The sequence below is a fragment of the Phascolarctos cinereus genome, unplaced genomic scaffold, assembly GCF_003287225.1.
Source record: "Phascolarctos cinereus isolate Bilbo 61053 unplaced genomic scaffold, phaCin_HiC Scaffold_9;HRSCAF=440, whole genome shotgun sequence".
In the NCBI taxonomy this organism is placed as follows: domain Eukaryota; kingdom Metazoa; phylum Chordata; class Mammalia; order Diprotodontia; family Phascolarctidae; genus Phascolarctos; species Phascolarctos cinereus.
In genome coordinates, this window is record NW_027556402.1 from 202,244,042 (window position 1) to 202,260,506 (window position 16,465).

General features: G+C 43.2%; 1 protein-coding gene across 2 annotated transcripts in view; it reads left to right on the forward strand.

The window, feature by feature from the left end:
* Nucleotides 1-16,465, forward strand: part of DGKQ (diacylglycerol kinase theta) — a 121,574-nt gene that overhangs the window by 17,388 nt on the left and 87,721 nt on the right. For both annotated transcript variants that reach the window (XR_002328019.2, XM_021005405.1), the window contains exon 3: nucleotides 8,883-8,982. Coding sequence is in view for 1 of the 2 variants with exons in the window: in XM_021005405.1 (XP_020861064.1) it covers nucleotides 8,883-8,982 (100 nt within the window). In the remaining variant the exon portion in view is untranslated. The remainder of the gene's footprint in view (nucleotides 1-8,882; nucleotides 8,983-16,465) is intronic.

Here is a 16,465-nt window from a genome sequence, read left to right on the forward strand (position 1 = left end):
CTCAGTTTTCTGTGGCTGCAGCTCTTCAAGCGGGGACTAGAGGGCCACTTGCCGGGAATGTAGGTTTGAGTAGTGAGCAGGGGTCTGGACTAGATGACCTTCAAAGTCCTTTCCAAAGCTCAGATTGTAAGCCTCAATATGCTGTCACCCCATCCAGGCTCCCTCCAGCCTAGTAGCTTCTTCCTGGGACCTTAGACCAATGTTTGCACGTAGTAGATGTTTAATAAATTATTGGTAGAATGGTACTTAATACCATTGAGTCAAGTAGGGAAAGTGGAGCAAGACCCATTAATGATGGTTTTTCCTGCTCCCTGAATACCCTTCCTGCAGCCCAAAACTCCCAACACAGCTTTCATTTTGTTTTCTAATGGGTTTTTATTGCTAATGACTATAAGAAAATGTCTCCATGACCAAAGAATTCACTTAGTTTTTAATTCCCTGATGCTAACGCTCCCTATTCTTAGCTAGGCTGGCTTCATGCAGAAAACATAGTCTGTCAGAGGGAATATCCTGAAAACTTTTTTTTCTCACTCTCCCTTCCTCCGTTCTTCCATCCTTCCCTTCCTTTTTTCCTTCTCTCTTTTCTTTCCTTCTCTCCCTCCCTTCCTTCTCCAGGGACATAGTAAACATTTAGTAAATGCTTTTTCATCCATCTATTCATTTATTCCTTTCTCTCTTTTTACCTTGTACTCTTCTACTCTTTCTGTCTTTCTCCTCTCTCTCTTTCTCCCTTTCTTATTTTTTTGTTGGATTTTTTGTTTTGTTTTTAGGCATGTGGGGTTAAGTGATTTGCCCAGGGTCACAAAACTAGTAAGCGTCAAGTGTTTGATCTGAGGCTGGATTTGAACTCAGGTCCTCCTGATTTCAGGGCTGGTGCTCTATCCACTGCGCCACGTAGCTGCCCCTCTTTCTCCCTTTCTTTAAGTAAAATAAATGTTTTATTTATGCCCTTTTTCCATATCTCTGCTACTCCCCAGTGTACCTTCCCCCCAGTCAGAAGCCTGCCACGTAACAAAGAATGCCAGTTAAGCCAAACACACGTTGGCTGTGCCTGAGAGCTAGAAGCTCATTTCTGCCTTATAGTCAGTTCGCCAGCCTCTCTCTTGGAGAAGGAAGACATGCTTCTTTGTCAGTGCTAGTTGGTCACCGCATTGGTCAAGAATTCTGAAGTTTTTAATTTTATTTTCCTTTTCATTATTGCAGTCTTCCTGTAAATAGTTCTTCTGATTCTAGTTACTTTGTTCTGTATCAGTTCATATAAGTCTTCCCAGGTTTCTCTGAATTCTTCCTGCATATATTGGAATACAATATAATGGAATGCTCATTATTATGTTTGTAATGGAATGTGATATTCCATTACATTCTTGTACCATCATTTGTTTAGCCATTCCTCAAGTGATGGACTACTGGGTTTTTGAGGGTTTTTTTCTTTTTAACCACAAAAAGTGCTACAGTAGAAATTTTAATGTACGTAGCACCTCTGTCTCTGTTTTTGACTCCCTTGAACTCTGTTATTTCTCTCCCTCTTTCCACTGTGTTCTGCATCCCCCATCTGCTGGGATAGCAGGGGATATGGGTCACCCCTTCACCCCTCAGGGACTAGTCCCTCTTGCCCCAAGACCTACCCAGACCCTTGTTACAGCTCCTTATAGGGGCAGCTAGATGGTGCAGTGGATAGAACACCAGGCTTGGAGTCAGGAAGGACTTATCCAGGTTCAAACACTTACTTGCTGTGTGAACCTGCTTGCCTCAGTTTCCTCATCTGTAAAATAGAAATAATAATGGTACCATCCTCCCAGGGTTGTTGTGAAGATCAAATGAGATAATAATTGTGAAGCACTGAGCACAGTGCCTGGCACGTAATAGGTATTGATGGTGATGATGATGATGATGATGATGTTGGTGGTGGTGGTGGTGGTTGTCCTTCAATTCTTAGGGGGCCTGGCTGTCTTCAGGACAGTTCAGAAGCCTCTTAATCCCTCTTCATCCTGCCCCCAAGGTCTTCCTTGGCTGTATTCTTGGGAAATGATCAATTGGACCCTTTTGAAAACATTTTTCCAGGTGACTTATTGACCAATTTTCTCCTCTAAAATTTTGGTCCTGTTCCTAGATCCCAAGTAAAATTTCCAATTCCTCCCTGATCTAGCATAGTTTCCTGGATTCAAATTTAGAAGGGACTTAGGGATCATCTAGCCCAATGCCATTATTTTACAGAGGAAGAAACTGAGGTGAAGGTACTTGCCCAGGGCACATAGCTGTCCAGTGGCATACCCTGGGTTGGAGCCTAGGTCTTCAGGCTCCCAACTTTTCCATTACACTAGACTGCCTTCTATGGTTCACCACAGGTGGGTGAAAGTTCTGTAATGACTTCCTGTTGTCCTCAGTGAGCGTAGATGGGTGGGGACTCTTGGATTGGGCCATGCCCGACAAGTGAATGGCCAGAGTGTGCTGGCATTAAACACCCACCAGCAAAATCATGTGCTGCTGACCAAGATCAAAAGGAAAACATTCTTTCTGACTCAACGTGGGCAGAACTTAAGCTTCATTAATAGAAGTGTAGGATCTAGAGCAAGGGAGAATCACAGTACCGCTGACTTCAGCTCTAGTTCAGACATGGCTTATAGGGTTGTATTTAGTTCTAGATGCCATCTTTAGGAATGACATTGACAAACTGGAGCAAATCCAGAGGAAGGTTACCAGCATGGAGAGAAGGGATCACTATGTGACATAGGTAGGGCAGATATCTCCATTTGACAGATTAAGAAACCAAGCCCTGAGAAGTTATGTTAATTAGCCCATATTCACATAGCTTATAAATAGAAGGATGAGATCATTTTATATATTGGCTCTTGGGAGCAGCAGAACCATAAAGGCAGGTTCTGGAAAGACTAGAACCCTAAACAAAGCCTGATGTCATCCTAATTGGGGCCTTGGCCACTAGGCCTATGATCAAAATGACCAGGACTGTGGTATCAGACCTACCACAAAGCTGGGTTCTTGCGCCACATGTGGGATAGCTTCTGACTGGGCCTCCTTCCTAGCTGTCTTGGGAGGTAATTTATGTGTGTGAGCTCAGTCTGCTGCCTGGGAACCTAGACCTATGTCCCAAAGTCCTTGCCATCCCTACTTCCCAATACCACTGGGCATGGTGGCACATAGCTGTGTAATCCCTCCTACCATGTAGGTTGAGGCTGGTGGAGCTCTTGAGCTTGGGAGTTCTAAGCTGCAGAGGGCTATACTGATTCGGTGTCTGTGCTAAATTTGGCATCCGTATGGTAAGTCTTCTGGAGTTGGGTCAAGGAGGGTGAGAACTAGAATGAGTGTGTCAAAGTTCCCATGTCTCTTAGATTGGGATTGCGCCCATGAGTAGTCCATGCAGTTCCAGCCTGGGCAAAATAGGGAGACAAAAGAGACAGAGTGAACTCTTGTAATAATATTGTCCTCCATTATTGCAGGACCTTGTTGGGTGCAGGCCCCAGAGAGCTTCCTAAGTCTTGTGGCTTACAAATTTGTACTTTTGGCACTCCTAATCTCTATGATTCAGGGACCCTGTTTGTTGAGGCAAAGGTACCTTTCTGATACTTTTCATACCTATGCAGCTAAATTATCCTATTACTCCCCAGGACTTTTCTTCATCTGCCCTTCCCTGACCTTGTGCCCTGTGGAACCCCACTCTGTTGTTTAACAAACTTCCCTTCATCCTGTATCTTTTCGTTTCCACATTCTTTCCACCTTTTTTTTTTTGCAAGGCAATTGGGGCTAAGTGACTTGCCCAGGATCACACAGCTAATAAGTGTCAAATGTCTGAGGCCAGATTTGAACTTAGGTCCTTCTGATCCCCCACGGCCAGTGCTCTATCCACTGTACCACCTAGCTGCCCCTTTTTTCCACCTTCTTGCATGTGGAAATATGGATCTCTTAGATGACGCTGTAGTCTTGACCACCATTGTCAGGACTTGTTCCTTATGTCCCCCAACACACTGTCCTAGCAGTCATTTATCAGCATCTTCCTTCTCAGGTTCAATCAGTTCTTTGGCCAGAATTACTCACTAAACCTCCCCTCCTTTAGAGTTTCTTTCCATCCATCTCTTTGAACCTGTCCAGATCTTTGTTGCCATGATCAGCCATAATCAGTCTAGGCTACTCATTTTTCCTTTTTCAAGAGTTTAATGCTTGGCTCTAGGGTAATCCTTTGAAAGGATAGTGGATTAAGGTAAACAGTGTTTTTTTGTTTGTTTGGTTGGTTTTAAGGATTGGGGATACTTCCTCATGGTTGTAGACAGTAAAGGAAGAGTCAGTAAGAGGGAGATATTGAAGATGAGAGAGGCAGAGAGGGGAAGACAAGTTCATTAGAAATCGCATGAAGCCCCCCCCCCCAAAAAAAAAAGAAATGGCATGAAGGGCACAAGTGGAAGAGCTGGCCTTGGCCAGGGGAAGGGCAATTCGTTCCTTAAAGTCTAGAGAAGATGAAGAGAAGATGAGTTAGTGAGTCAGATAGGAGAGAAGGGAGGATAGGAGATTCTGAAGAGTGGGGAATTTCACAGTTCCAAAGTTGGAGCTGGTACAGGTATGGGGTAATGGTGGGATGTAAGGTCTGACCATCCCTGTAGATAGCTGAGGCACAGAGAAGATACATGTTGTGGGAGTTGAAGAAGCCAGGCGGTTTGAGGGAACATTTTCATATGTAATGAAGTCAGGGTTTGAGGTAGAGAGAAAGATAAACTAAGTATTAAACTCCTTGAGAGGGAAGAGTGAATGACCTGAACATTGGCCAATTATGGCAATAATAATCAGGGCAGGGTGATAGAGGTAGATTGCTAATATTTGTCCTTCATTCTGGAAGAGGACCATGACATCAGGGAGGTGATGCCATGACATGCAAGTGAATTAGATTTAAGCGAGGGAGGGCAGTGCAAAGTCACCAACCTCACTCTCTTCTCCAGAGCCATCTGGGTCCAGTGGCAAGATACAGGTCAAGACCACGGGAGATGGCCCCAGATGCAGTGGGAGACCTTGGCCTTTTCAACCTAAGGTCTTTAACAGTCTCAGTTTGACTGGGGAAATGCCCATTCAGTGATTAAGGCTTAATAAAAGATGAGACAGAGAATGGTCTCTTATTAAAAAAAATAAAAGACCCTTAGGGTTTCTGGCCAAAACTAAGACAATTGCTATTTACATTCATTCTGAGCCAATCAGGGCCCAAACTATGACCAAGTAGGGCTTGGCCTGGGACCTATTGTTGACCAATCCATGAGAGCCTGAGTGATTTGGGGTTAAGGCTGGTCTTTAAGAGAGAGGGAAAAAAAGTTTGGTACTCTGCCCAAAGGGAATGTAAATATTAATCTTAGAGATGAAGAAAACCTCAAAGCAGAGAGGTTTAGAGTGACTGACAGAGGAAAAATCTGGAAGTGGTAGTGGGGAGCAAAGAACATGCTCATGACTCTCTTTTTAGGGCCAGTATCTGAGTCACACTTCTTTCTGAAGGAATTTTAGTGCCTTGGCTTACAGACTTTCTCTCTACCTCAAACCATGCCCCCGTCTCTCCAACCTAAAAACAAAACATTTCACTTAGCCCTTTCATCCCTTCAGGATATTGCCCCATTTTTCTTTACCCTCTCATAGACAAAATCTTAGAGAATCAACCAATAAATTCAGCACCTAGTATATGTCAGGTACTGTTCTAAGCTCAGGGGTTACAAAGACAAAAGTGAAACAGTACCTGCCCTCAAGCAGCTTAGATTCTAATGACAGCAATACCATTCACATCTATAGTTCTATACAAACACACTTACAAAGTAGATACAAACATAACCTTCTGAGAGGAAGGTGCTAGGTACTAGTGGGAAGGGATGGGGCCAGTGGGGGGCAGGTGAGGAGGAAAAGCCTTTTTTGAAGAAGGTGAATTTTGAGCTGAGTTTGTCCGGAAGCTAGAGATGCCAAGATGCTGAGGTGAGGTAGGAGATCTTTTCAGATGTTAAGGACAACCAGTGCAAATTAAGTGGCTTGTGACTTCAAGAATTCAGATTGAGATAAATGACTTGTGACCTTAAGAATTCGAATTTGGCTGGATCATAGAGAGTGGGAGGTGTAATAAGGCTAGAAAGGGAAGAAAGGATTTTCTATATTCCTTTCCCACTTATTTGTCAACCCTTTGTAATTTGGCTCCAGCCCCACCATTCACCTGAAGCTGTTTTCTCCGAGATCACCAATGATCCCTTTCTTGGCTAAATCCATGGTCTTTTCATAGTCTGTATCCTCTTTGAACTCTGTACCTTTTGGTACTGTTGACCAACTCCTCCTTGATTATTTTCTTCTCCCTTGAATTCAGGACAGCTCTCTCCTTATTTTCCTCCTACCTCCATCTAAGGGAGGGAAACGTTTCTTCATCTTTCTCAATAAAGATAACTCCTAGATCTTTCTATGGAGTCCTAGTGTTTCTCCTGAAATCTAATGCCACCAAATGGAATGGACCACTTGAAAGCTTTAGTGACCTTCCCATTGCCTGAGGGGTCCAGGGAGAAGCTGGCTGGCTACTTTTCAGGTGTCACAGAGGGGATTGAGATTTAGATGGGGGTTGAAATAGATACCCTGAGGTCCTGTCTTCCCTCTAGATCTATGATCCCATGATCTTCTCTCCTAAATTTCAATCCCATACCTCTAACTGCCTATTGGACCTGCCCACCTGGATGTTCTACCAGCATCTTGAAATCAATATGTCTAAAATAATTCATTCTTTTCCTTTCTTACACCTGCCCTTCTATTGAAACTTCTCATTTCTTTTGATGATGCACAATCATCCTCCCAGTCACTACAGAGGGAGACATTTTGGACAAGGGACACTTAGATGGTGGTGTTGAGCCTTAGAGTCAGGAAGACCTGAGTTCAAATCCTGCCTAACCTAAGACACTTTCTAGCATGTAACCCCGGGCAAGACATTTAATCTCTCTGAGTCTGTTTCCCCAGCTGTAAAATGAGGGAATTGGACTCAATAGCCTCTGAGGTTCTTTCCAGCTCTGCATCTATGTTCTTGCCTCACCCCCAACCCTTGCATCTGCAGTCAGTTGCTAAATCTTGGCTTCTGCCTCCACAACAGCTCCTGATCCTTCCCTCTTCTCTCCACTTTTACAACCAGCATCCTATTTCAGACCCTTATGAGTTCTTGCTTGGGTTGCTACAATAGCCACCTAATTTGTCTCTCGGCTCTCAATTTTTCCCCCTCCCTGGTCTATCCTCCACACAGCTGCCAAAATAATATCCGTGATGCATAGGCCTGACCCTATCACTCTGCTCAGAAATCTTTCCTGTTACCACTAGGACAAAAGATAAACTCAAATTTAAAGTTTAGAATTTAAAGCCCTCCAAATCTGGTTCCAGACTAACTCTCTAGACACTGTATTACTCACCTTTACACATTTTATGTTCCAACCCAGATGGATGACTAGGTGTTCCCTGAACTTGACCTTCTATCTCCTTCCCCCATGTATTTGTGTAAGCTGCTCCCCATATTTGCAGTGTACTCCTTCCTCATCTCCATTTATCTTTCTTCAAGGCTCTAGTTAGGTTTTCCTTGGTTCCTCCATGAACTTGGTTTTCCAGTTGTTAGTTCTTTCTCCTCAAATTACTTTGTGTTTAGGGGTGTTCGGGTTGTCTCTGCCCAGTAGAACAACGGTTCCCATTTAGTGGTTCATGATGGTCCAAGAGCCTCATGCTAGCAGTTCTTTAATGGCCCCTTATGCAATAAATAATTACCCAATTATGTTACAAATATATTTTATCTTTGTGACAAGAGGCATGTGTTTGTCTTTTTTATAGTTACAATCATAATGTGAATTTTAATTTGGAGATTTTGGGGCAAAAGTTATTATACACACTTAATGAATAAATATGAAAGAATATTAAGAGTAATATGCTAAATTACCCTGAAAATTTACAACACAGTTTTGTTGTTGTTGAAAGGGTTTCAAGGAACAAAAACATTTGGGAACCGTCGCCATAGAACGTAAGGTCTTTGAAAGCAAGGGCTGTTTAGTCTGTGCCGTTTTATCTGAGTGCCAAGCACATAGTAAGTGTATAAGAAATCTTTGCTGAATTGACTTTGGGTGACTCATTTAGTCTCTTTTTCCTCATATTTAAAATATGGCTATCAAGAGGGACTCTTCTTCCTTTAGCCTTCCTCTGCCAAGGGTGCCAGGAACAGGTAGGTGTTGAAAGTGCTTTTCAGTTTCTCTGGTGCCATACTGCCAAAACAGAGCTCTTTGTTTAAATCAGCTATTCTGGCTACACCTTTGGGATGGTTAGTTACAGTTGTGACACCCATTTCCCAAGGTTGTTGTTGGGGGTGCATTTTATAAACCTTAAAACTCTAAGGTAATGATGATTAAGATATTTTCTACACTGATGAGGGGCAGTTGTAGACCAGTAGACATCCCACTAGATGTGGAGCCAGGAGATCCCTGGAATTGAGTGACAGGGATGAGGATACCTATAGCACCTCACTTATGGGGGTTTTTGTAAGGACCAAATGGGAAAAAAAAACTGCATTAAAAAACCATTTTATGTGGCAGCTAGGTGGTGCAGTAAATAGAGCTCTGGCCTTGGAGTCAGGAGGGCCTGAGTTCAAATCCAGCCTCAGACACTTAACGCTTGCTAGCTGTGTGACCCTGGGCAAGTCACTTTACCCCAATCGCCTCACCAAAAAGCAAAACACAAAAATCATTTCACAAACTTTAAAATTACACGTAGATGTCAATAATCATTGTTGCTGTAATTCTTAGGACTCTTGGGATAAGGAGAAGTCTTGCTCAAACTTTTGGTCTTGTGACTGCTGTCCATAGCAGGAAGATGTCACTCACTGATGGATGCCTGTGTCCTTCCCTTGGCAGGTTCCAGTCGCACACTGTTTCGGCCCCCCTGGACACTACAAGAAGAAGTTCTGCATTGTCTGCAGAAAGCCACTAGACTCCCTTGCGTTTCGCTGTGAAGGTAACTTTTAAAACAATCCTGTATCTTTAGCTGAGCCGCTTTTATAATCTGTCTTATTTCTTACTCTTATTTCTCTCTCCCTAAAAACATTTTTTATTGATGCTTTTTTATGTTTTTATATTCTTAGTCACCCTTTCCCTCTACAGAATGGAGGAACACTTTTTTTTGTTACAGCAAAGCAAAACAAATCAGCACATTGGTCATATTTGAAAATGTATGCCTCTTTCTGCACCTGTGGTCCACCACCTCTCTGCTAACAGAATGCTTTCCCTTTAGTCCTCTGAAGTCATTATTGATCACTGTGATGATCAGAGCTCTGATGCTTTTTCAGGATTGTTTTCCATTATATGACTGTGGTCACTGTCTTACTTCCGTTTCTCAGAGTGCTGTGGAAAGTGTACTAGTTTGGGAATCAGAGGATCCTATTTCAGGCCCAGTTTTAACAGTAGATGTTGGACTGTGAGGGTCACAGAACAGTCTGAGAGAAGAGGAAAAGGCTTTTTAGAGATTCAGCTCCTCCTGCTCCTGTGACTCAGACAGCCCTGCCCCTTGTTCTCTCAGCCAAAGACCTCAGGCACTTTGAAGCACAGCCCAGCACGTCTAATTTTTCCAGAGACTCACGCTATGCAAGCTTACGTGGAAAACCATGCAGAAAAACCAGACACCTGCCAAAGTCATAGTTATTCCACAATGAGACTTCACACCTCGGACTCTCTGGACTTTGCCACCTACTTTACCTGCTTGTGGCTCCCTTCTCCCATGGTGGAGTTCCTCCTGCAGCCATCATTTTGAGAAAGAGCCCGGATCAGTCACCCTTCTTTCTCTGGACTTCACCATCATACCCCATGTGGGGATAACTCCCTCTCACCTCATCCCCTCCTCTATCAACTCTCTCTTATGTGTTGTTTTCCCCATTCCGTTGCCCATAGGCAGAGCCTTGGTTCTCATAACAGGGCTGCTTCTTCTCCCTGGGCTCAGCTCTTCGGCTTCTATGATTCTGCCAACATTGATCTTGGAAAAGTCACTTCTTTGCCCCAAGCTTCTGTGTCTATGCCTGTAAACTAGGATTTATGAATATGGCCTGGTAGATTGTTGTAAGGTACAGATGGCCCCCTTTCTCCCCAGCTGTCAGTGTGCCAGGGAGTATGAGCTGTGCAGTTTGGTCTGGCCTTTGGAATCCTTCCTGACCCTTCATGGGTCATTAGGAACTTAAGGCTTCATCATCATTGTCGTCATTATCCTCCACGTGTGGAAGTATGCAACTTTACAATGACAAAGTTCTTTTCTGCCGGTTATCTCATGTTGGTTCACACAGCGGAATGGGAGTGTCAGGCAGGGCAATTATTGTTACCTTTTATTTACAGCCAGGGAACCAGATCGCGAGGAAGCAAGATGAGGGGGTACGATAGCTCTAGATGTTTTAAATCCTTCTGAGATCTCAGTCCATGATCTCTTGTTCTGAAGTGATTGTTACCCAAAGTCACACAGAGGTAAAGGGAGAGTCAGGGCACCAACATAGGCCTCTTTCCCTTCTCAGTCTAGGCTTCTTTCCACCACTGGGTCTCTTTCTCATTGACTAATAATTATAATCACCAAGTTTCTTTGGGTGATTTGCCTCTCTATTTTCTCTCCCGGTGCCCTGACACTTCAGGTGGACCCCTAGTCAGAGTTCTGAGTCCTGTGCTTAGTAACCCTCCAGTATCATCATCCTTTGCTTCTGACTACTCCTCCTATAGCCTTTTCCTGACTGATGGGTTGGGCTGGGAAGCTCATAAATCCCCCTGCTACAAGCCCCTGAGATGAGGCCATCTCTGGTCCTGCTGCCAGCCCCACAACTGGAGAGCTTATAATACCAAACCCAACTAGGCTACCTTTTTTCTAACCCTGAGGATGACCCTTTCCATTGATTGGAAATCCTGAAAAAGGACAGCAATTAGAAGCTCATAAGAAGAACCTTGACCTTTTGACCTTCTTAGACTTTATAATGGTCTGTTTACACTCAGTATTATTGTTTTTTGCCTTGGAGATGTCAGCCAGGCTGTGAGCTCCTCTGGGGTAGGACAAGGTATTTCTTTACCTCAATCAATGCTGCAAGCATGTAATTAGAAGACCTGGGTGCCACTAGCTATTTGACAAAGGACACCTCTATGGACCTCAACTTTATTGTCTATAAAATGGAAATAATAATACTATCACTGCCTACCTTTGCAAGGCTGTTGTGAAGATTTGACAGTTCGGTAAATTTACTTTATTTAGGTGCCTGCCCTGTATGGGGTTTGGTGTTCAGGGCTGGGAAGATACAAAATGTGGATCCTCTACAATGCCTGCTTTCATGAAGCTTATAGTCTTTTTTTTTATTTTTGGTGTCAGGAAAGTGACATTTATATCACTATTATATTTGTTAATCTGTCTTGTGAAATTACAGCACAGACGAGCGCTATTCAGCTACGTAAAACTGTGAAGTGTTTTCATAATCTGTAAACTTAGTGCTGGCAGCATCTTGTTGTGAATTCTTTTTTCATACAAAAAGGTATAAATCTTTCAAAAATGTGGTTCCCATGTCACCCAGGAGAAAGAATCTGAAGTATGGAGTGCAGATGAAGCTTATAGTTTTATAGGCCGTACCCAGGTCACAATATAACTATAACACTCACTGACCTCTGGCATTAGACTCAAGGCAGGAGAGAGGGGGTAGGTGCTTCATGCCAGCCATCGCTGTCTGCCTGCTTGGAAGGCTAAGAATTAGTATTCACTGGATCCAGCCAGCCTTCAACAACTACCCTGACTCAGCGTCAGGTTCCCAGTTCCATTTCCCACAGGGCAGTGATATTCCAAAGCCTGATCTGATGCTTCCAGCCAAAAGTACTTTACACAGTGGCTAATAACAGCAAACACTGTCTGTTCCCAGGAAGGGAAGGATCATTTCTAAACCTCAAACCACCTTTGCTGGAGAGATTATGCAGGTCTTTCCACGAGATATTTTCTGAATAATGTAGTCATTTTCATTATTCTTTAAGGTTACACAGAGCTCTTCTGCTCACAAGAGAGCTTAGAGGAGGGTCAAGCAATTCTTATTATCCCCATTTTAGAGAAGAGGATGCTGAGGCTGAGAGAGTTGAAATGCCTGCTCATGATACACCAGGTGGTATTGGCATTTGTCTGTGCCTGGATTCCAGCCACTGTCCCCTGATACTCAAGTTCACTGCTGTGCATTTTAATGACTTCCATGCCTGTTTGATCCAGTAGGTGTACAGGAAACTTGTGTTGTACAAATTTGGCATGACAAAAGTCATGAAAAACAGGGAGCTAGCTGCCCTTTTAAGTGTATTTGGGAGAAGTTGAGGTAAATTTAACTGGGCAAGAGGCAACTAGGTGGCATAGTAGGTAGAGCGCTAGACCTGAGTTCAAATCTAGCCACAGACACTTAACTAACTGCGTGACCATGGGCAAGTCATTTCACCTTTCTCAGCCTCTGTTTCCTCGACTATAAAATGGGGATAATAATAGCACCTACCTCCCAGAGTTATTGTGAGGATCAAATGAGATAATATTGGTAAAGTGTTTAGGCACCGTGTTATTTAATTGCTTATTTCCATCCCCCTTCTTCCCTCCCCTCTGTCCCTAGCTTTAAGCTGTTCCGAATAGAGAATCTCCGAACTGGAAGGACTTCACAGATCTTTTGTTCCATTGCAGCAGTTCTTAGCCATTTTTGTGTTGTGAACTCCTCTGGCAATCTGGTGACACGGGGGGATCCTTTCTCAGAATAATGTTTTCAAGTGCATGAAATAAAACATGGGATTACAAAGGAAGCCAGTTACAGTGAAAAACGGTTGTTTTTGTTTAGTCGTTTTTCAGTTGTGTCTGACTCTTTGTGACCCCATTTGGGGTTTTCTTCTCAAAGATACTGGAGAGGTTTGCCATTTCTTTCTCCAGCTCATTTTTACAAAGGAGGAAACTGAGGCAAACAGTTTGCCCAGGGTCATACAACAAGTAAGTGCATGAGACCAAATTTGAACTCGGGTCTTCCTGACTCTAGGCCTGGTGCTCTGTCTACTGTACCACCTAACTGCCTTTACAATTAGAAATATAGAAATACAGTTACCAACATATTAAACAACCAGGTTCACAGACCTCAGATTAAAGACTGTTGATCTTGTCCAATCCATACTTGAACAAGAAGCTTTTCTACAAATGGTCACCTGGTCTCTATTTGAATATCTCCAGTGAGGGGAAGCTCACTTTCTCAAGACTGGCCCCTTCAGTCTACTGTTTCTTACACTGTGCCAAAATCTGCCTCTCTGCACTCTATCCCCATGGTTCCTCATTAGTTCTGCCCTCTGGGGCCAACTTCAGATACTTGAAGACTGCTATCATGTTTCCCCTGAGTCCTCCCTTCTTTACTTCACCAGGGATTTTAACTTGGTTTTCTTTTACTTTTTTGTGTTACTGATGTATTCATTCCCTTAAAATGATGCATTTTTCTTTTAAGAAAAAAACAGACCTGCTGAGGTTCTTTACCTTACAGACAGACAGACAGATAGACACACACACACACACACACACACACACACACACACACACACACACGAAATGATGTAGTGATTTGAACTACCTCTGCAAAGATCCCAATAGGTAGGGTGGTGTAATGAGTAGAGTGCTGGACTTGGAGCTAGGAAGGCCCAAATTAAAATCTTGGTGCTGATGCTTATTAGCTTTGTGATCATGGGCTTGTTACTTACTCACTCTGAGCCCATTTCCTCACCTATAAAATGGAAGATAATAATACTTGTAGTATCTCCCTCATTGGGTTGTTATGAAGCTCCAATGAGATTTTATTAACTATCCTATAAATGTCCCTTCTAACTCTGTCTATGTTCTTACGAGTCTTCTCTTTTAGAATTCAGGTTCTGCCAGTAACTAATTATGTGACCCTTCCTCTCATTCTGAGCCTCAGGGATGTCTTTTGTGAAATGAAGGATGACTTCCACGCTGGACTCTTCCAGCTCTGACACCCTCGAGTCTAAGATTAAACTAAGATTAAAGTTCATGGGAACTTCCAACAGCAACATTTACTCATTTGATCGACCATCATTTATGAGACTCTAGTAGTGTGCCAAGCCCTGGGCGGCATGCTGGATGAGATAAGATAAGGCATGGCCCCTGCCCTCCTGGAGCAATCAACACATTAATAAGAGGCAAACCCAGATAACTGTAATACATAAACTTACAGTGTATATGTCAGAGGGGGCAATCAGAGCTGTCCATGTTTTGAAGGTACTTGTGCCCTGGCTAGGTTGGACAGTAGGATTTGCTGTCTTCTTAGGGCCCAGCAGGCTAGGTTTACCCTGTGGCAAAAGGGATCTCCAAAGCTGAGGAACTGTGATGATGTTTTCCCTTATTTAGTATGTAAGGAATGTGATTTTTTCTAGAAACAGACCATGAGTCAAGTGGAGCTAGGGCCTTGAATTGTTGTTGTAAAGAAAGTGCTTCTCAAAGGAGGCTCTACAGATGTCAACTCATTGCCCCCATCAGAGGTTTGCCTCTAAGTGCTGGGTTGATGAATAGGCTTGGCTGTAAAGCCTTCCTGTGGTCTCAGATTTGAAGAATCAGTGCATCTTAGGAAGATATAATCCTCTCTTTTCCAGGGGCTTTTGTGCTTCCGAGGCCCTTGCCATGAGCCATTTATTCTGTTCCACTTGAGAATGGGAACGTTCATTGAGCTTTTAGAATAATGGTGCTCAAATTGCTGAACTAGTCTGACCTTGGGAATTTATTTGTTGGCATCCTGGGTCCAGTTTCTACAAGGTAGTTCTCAAGCCTCTTCCTGTGTGTTTCTTCCCCCCATCTGCAAATCACCTGTCCATCTGCCCTAGTTTTCCTGTTGAACAAGACTCTCTTTAGTGCTTGTCAGTATTTAAAGGGCATTGCTAATGGGATATAGCAGCATTCCTCCCTTCATTAGCATAGGGGCTCACAATACTTGAATGCTTAAATGGATTTCCATTGCTTCCATGCTAAAGTTGACCTCTTTGTGATAGTAATATATACTGCAGACATTCATGTGTCCATTAATTAGGGTGTTGACTTCCTTGTGAAGTGGATTTAAGTAAGGCAGAGCTGCACAAAGCCATCAGCCTCACTCTGTCTTCCTCAGTCATTGACGTCCAGTGGCAAGACAAAAATCAGAATGACTGACAATGGCCGGGGGTGCAGTGGGTTTCTTTGGTGTTTTTAATGTCTGACTGAGCTCTAAACCCTCCACAGTGCCTGCTTCAGCTGCTTTCATGGCCATTGGAACAAATTGTTCTCATCTACCCATTTTGCCAAGGAAAAGTCTTCACATGCTTGGTGTAGCCACCACCCTAACTCATTGATGGGCTTGAGGCCTCTTGGTTACCCTCAACCTGGTTTAGTCCATCTGCTGAGATGGTTTACTGGGATGTGGCCCCTGGGCATGCTACAGCTTCTTGGAGCCACGGGTGAGAGGTGGGGACCAGTTGGACACCAAAGGTAGATGAGCAGCCCTCATACCAGAGGTGCTAGTTGTCCCTTAACACCCCATACACCGCTTTCTAATTATTAATTTATTAATCAGATACTAATTTGGGTATGCGATCTCATTGATGGCGGGTCTTTCCTCTAGTAATGCAGATCATGGCACATCCACAGTTGTCCTCCTCCCCTGACTCTTATATGACTCCTCTCGTACGTTTACCATGAAGTTGCCACGTACTGTTTTGGGAGTCTTTCTTGACCTATCCGGAGATCACCAGGATAGTCACTGAGCACACCAGTTATTATATTATATCATGTCACATATATATTATATTATAACCAGCTGGTTAATCCTAGTGCAAGATGGCCGACCTCTCTTCTTATTTTGATCGTTATTTCTTTGCTGACATCCTTTACCCATCTTTACTTTCATAAGTCCTTGTTTGTAGTGGGATTCAGTAGAAGAAAGTAAAATGCTGTCTCAGAGAAGCCTAGTCAAGGGGTGCTTGGCAGCAATTTTGTCTCTGTAAGGAAAAATTACATTCTCATTAATGAGTTGGATGGATACCTATCAAATTTGCAGGTGAACCAAAATTGGGAGGGAATAGGATTACAGGATCATAGATTTGGAACTAAAGGGACCTTGGAGATCATCCAGGCCAACTCTCCTATTCTAGAGAGGAGGCCTGGAGAAATTAAGTGACTTGTTCAGGATCACACAAGTAATAAGCAGTTGAGGCAGAGTTTGAACTCAGGTCTTCTTTCTTGCTTTCTTTCTTTTTTTTTAAACATTTTTATTTAAAGTTTTGAGTTCCAAATAATATCCCTCTCTCCCTTCTCCCTGAGACGGTAAACAATCAGATATAGGTTCTATATGTGCAATTATGTATAACATTTCCCTATTAGTCATTTTGTACAAGAAGACTGGAATAAAAGAAAAAAATGAAAGAAAGTAAAAAATAGCTTGCTTCAGGCCATATTTGAACAA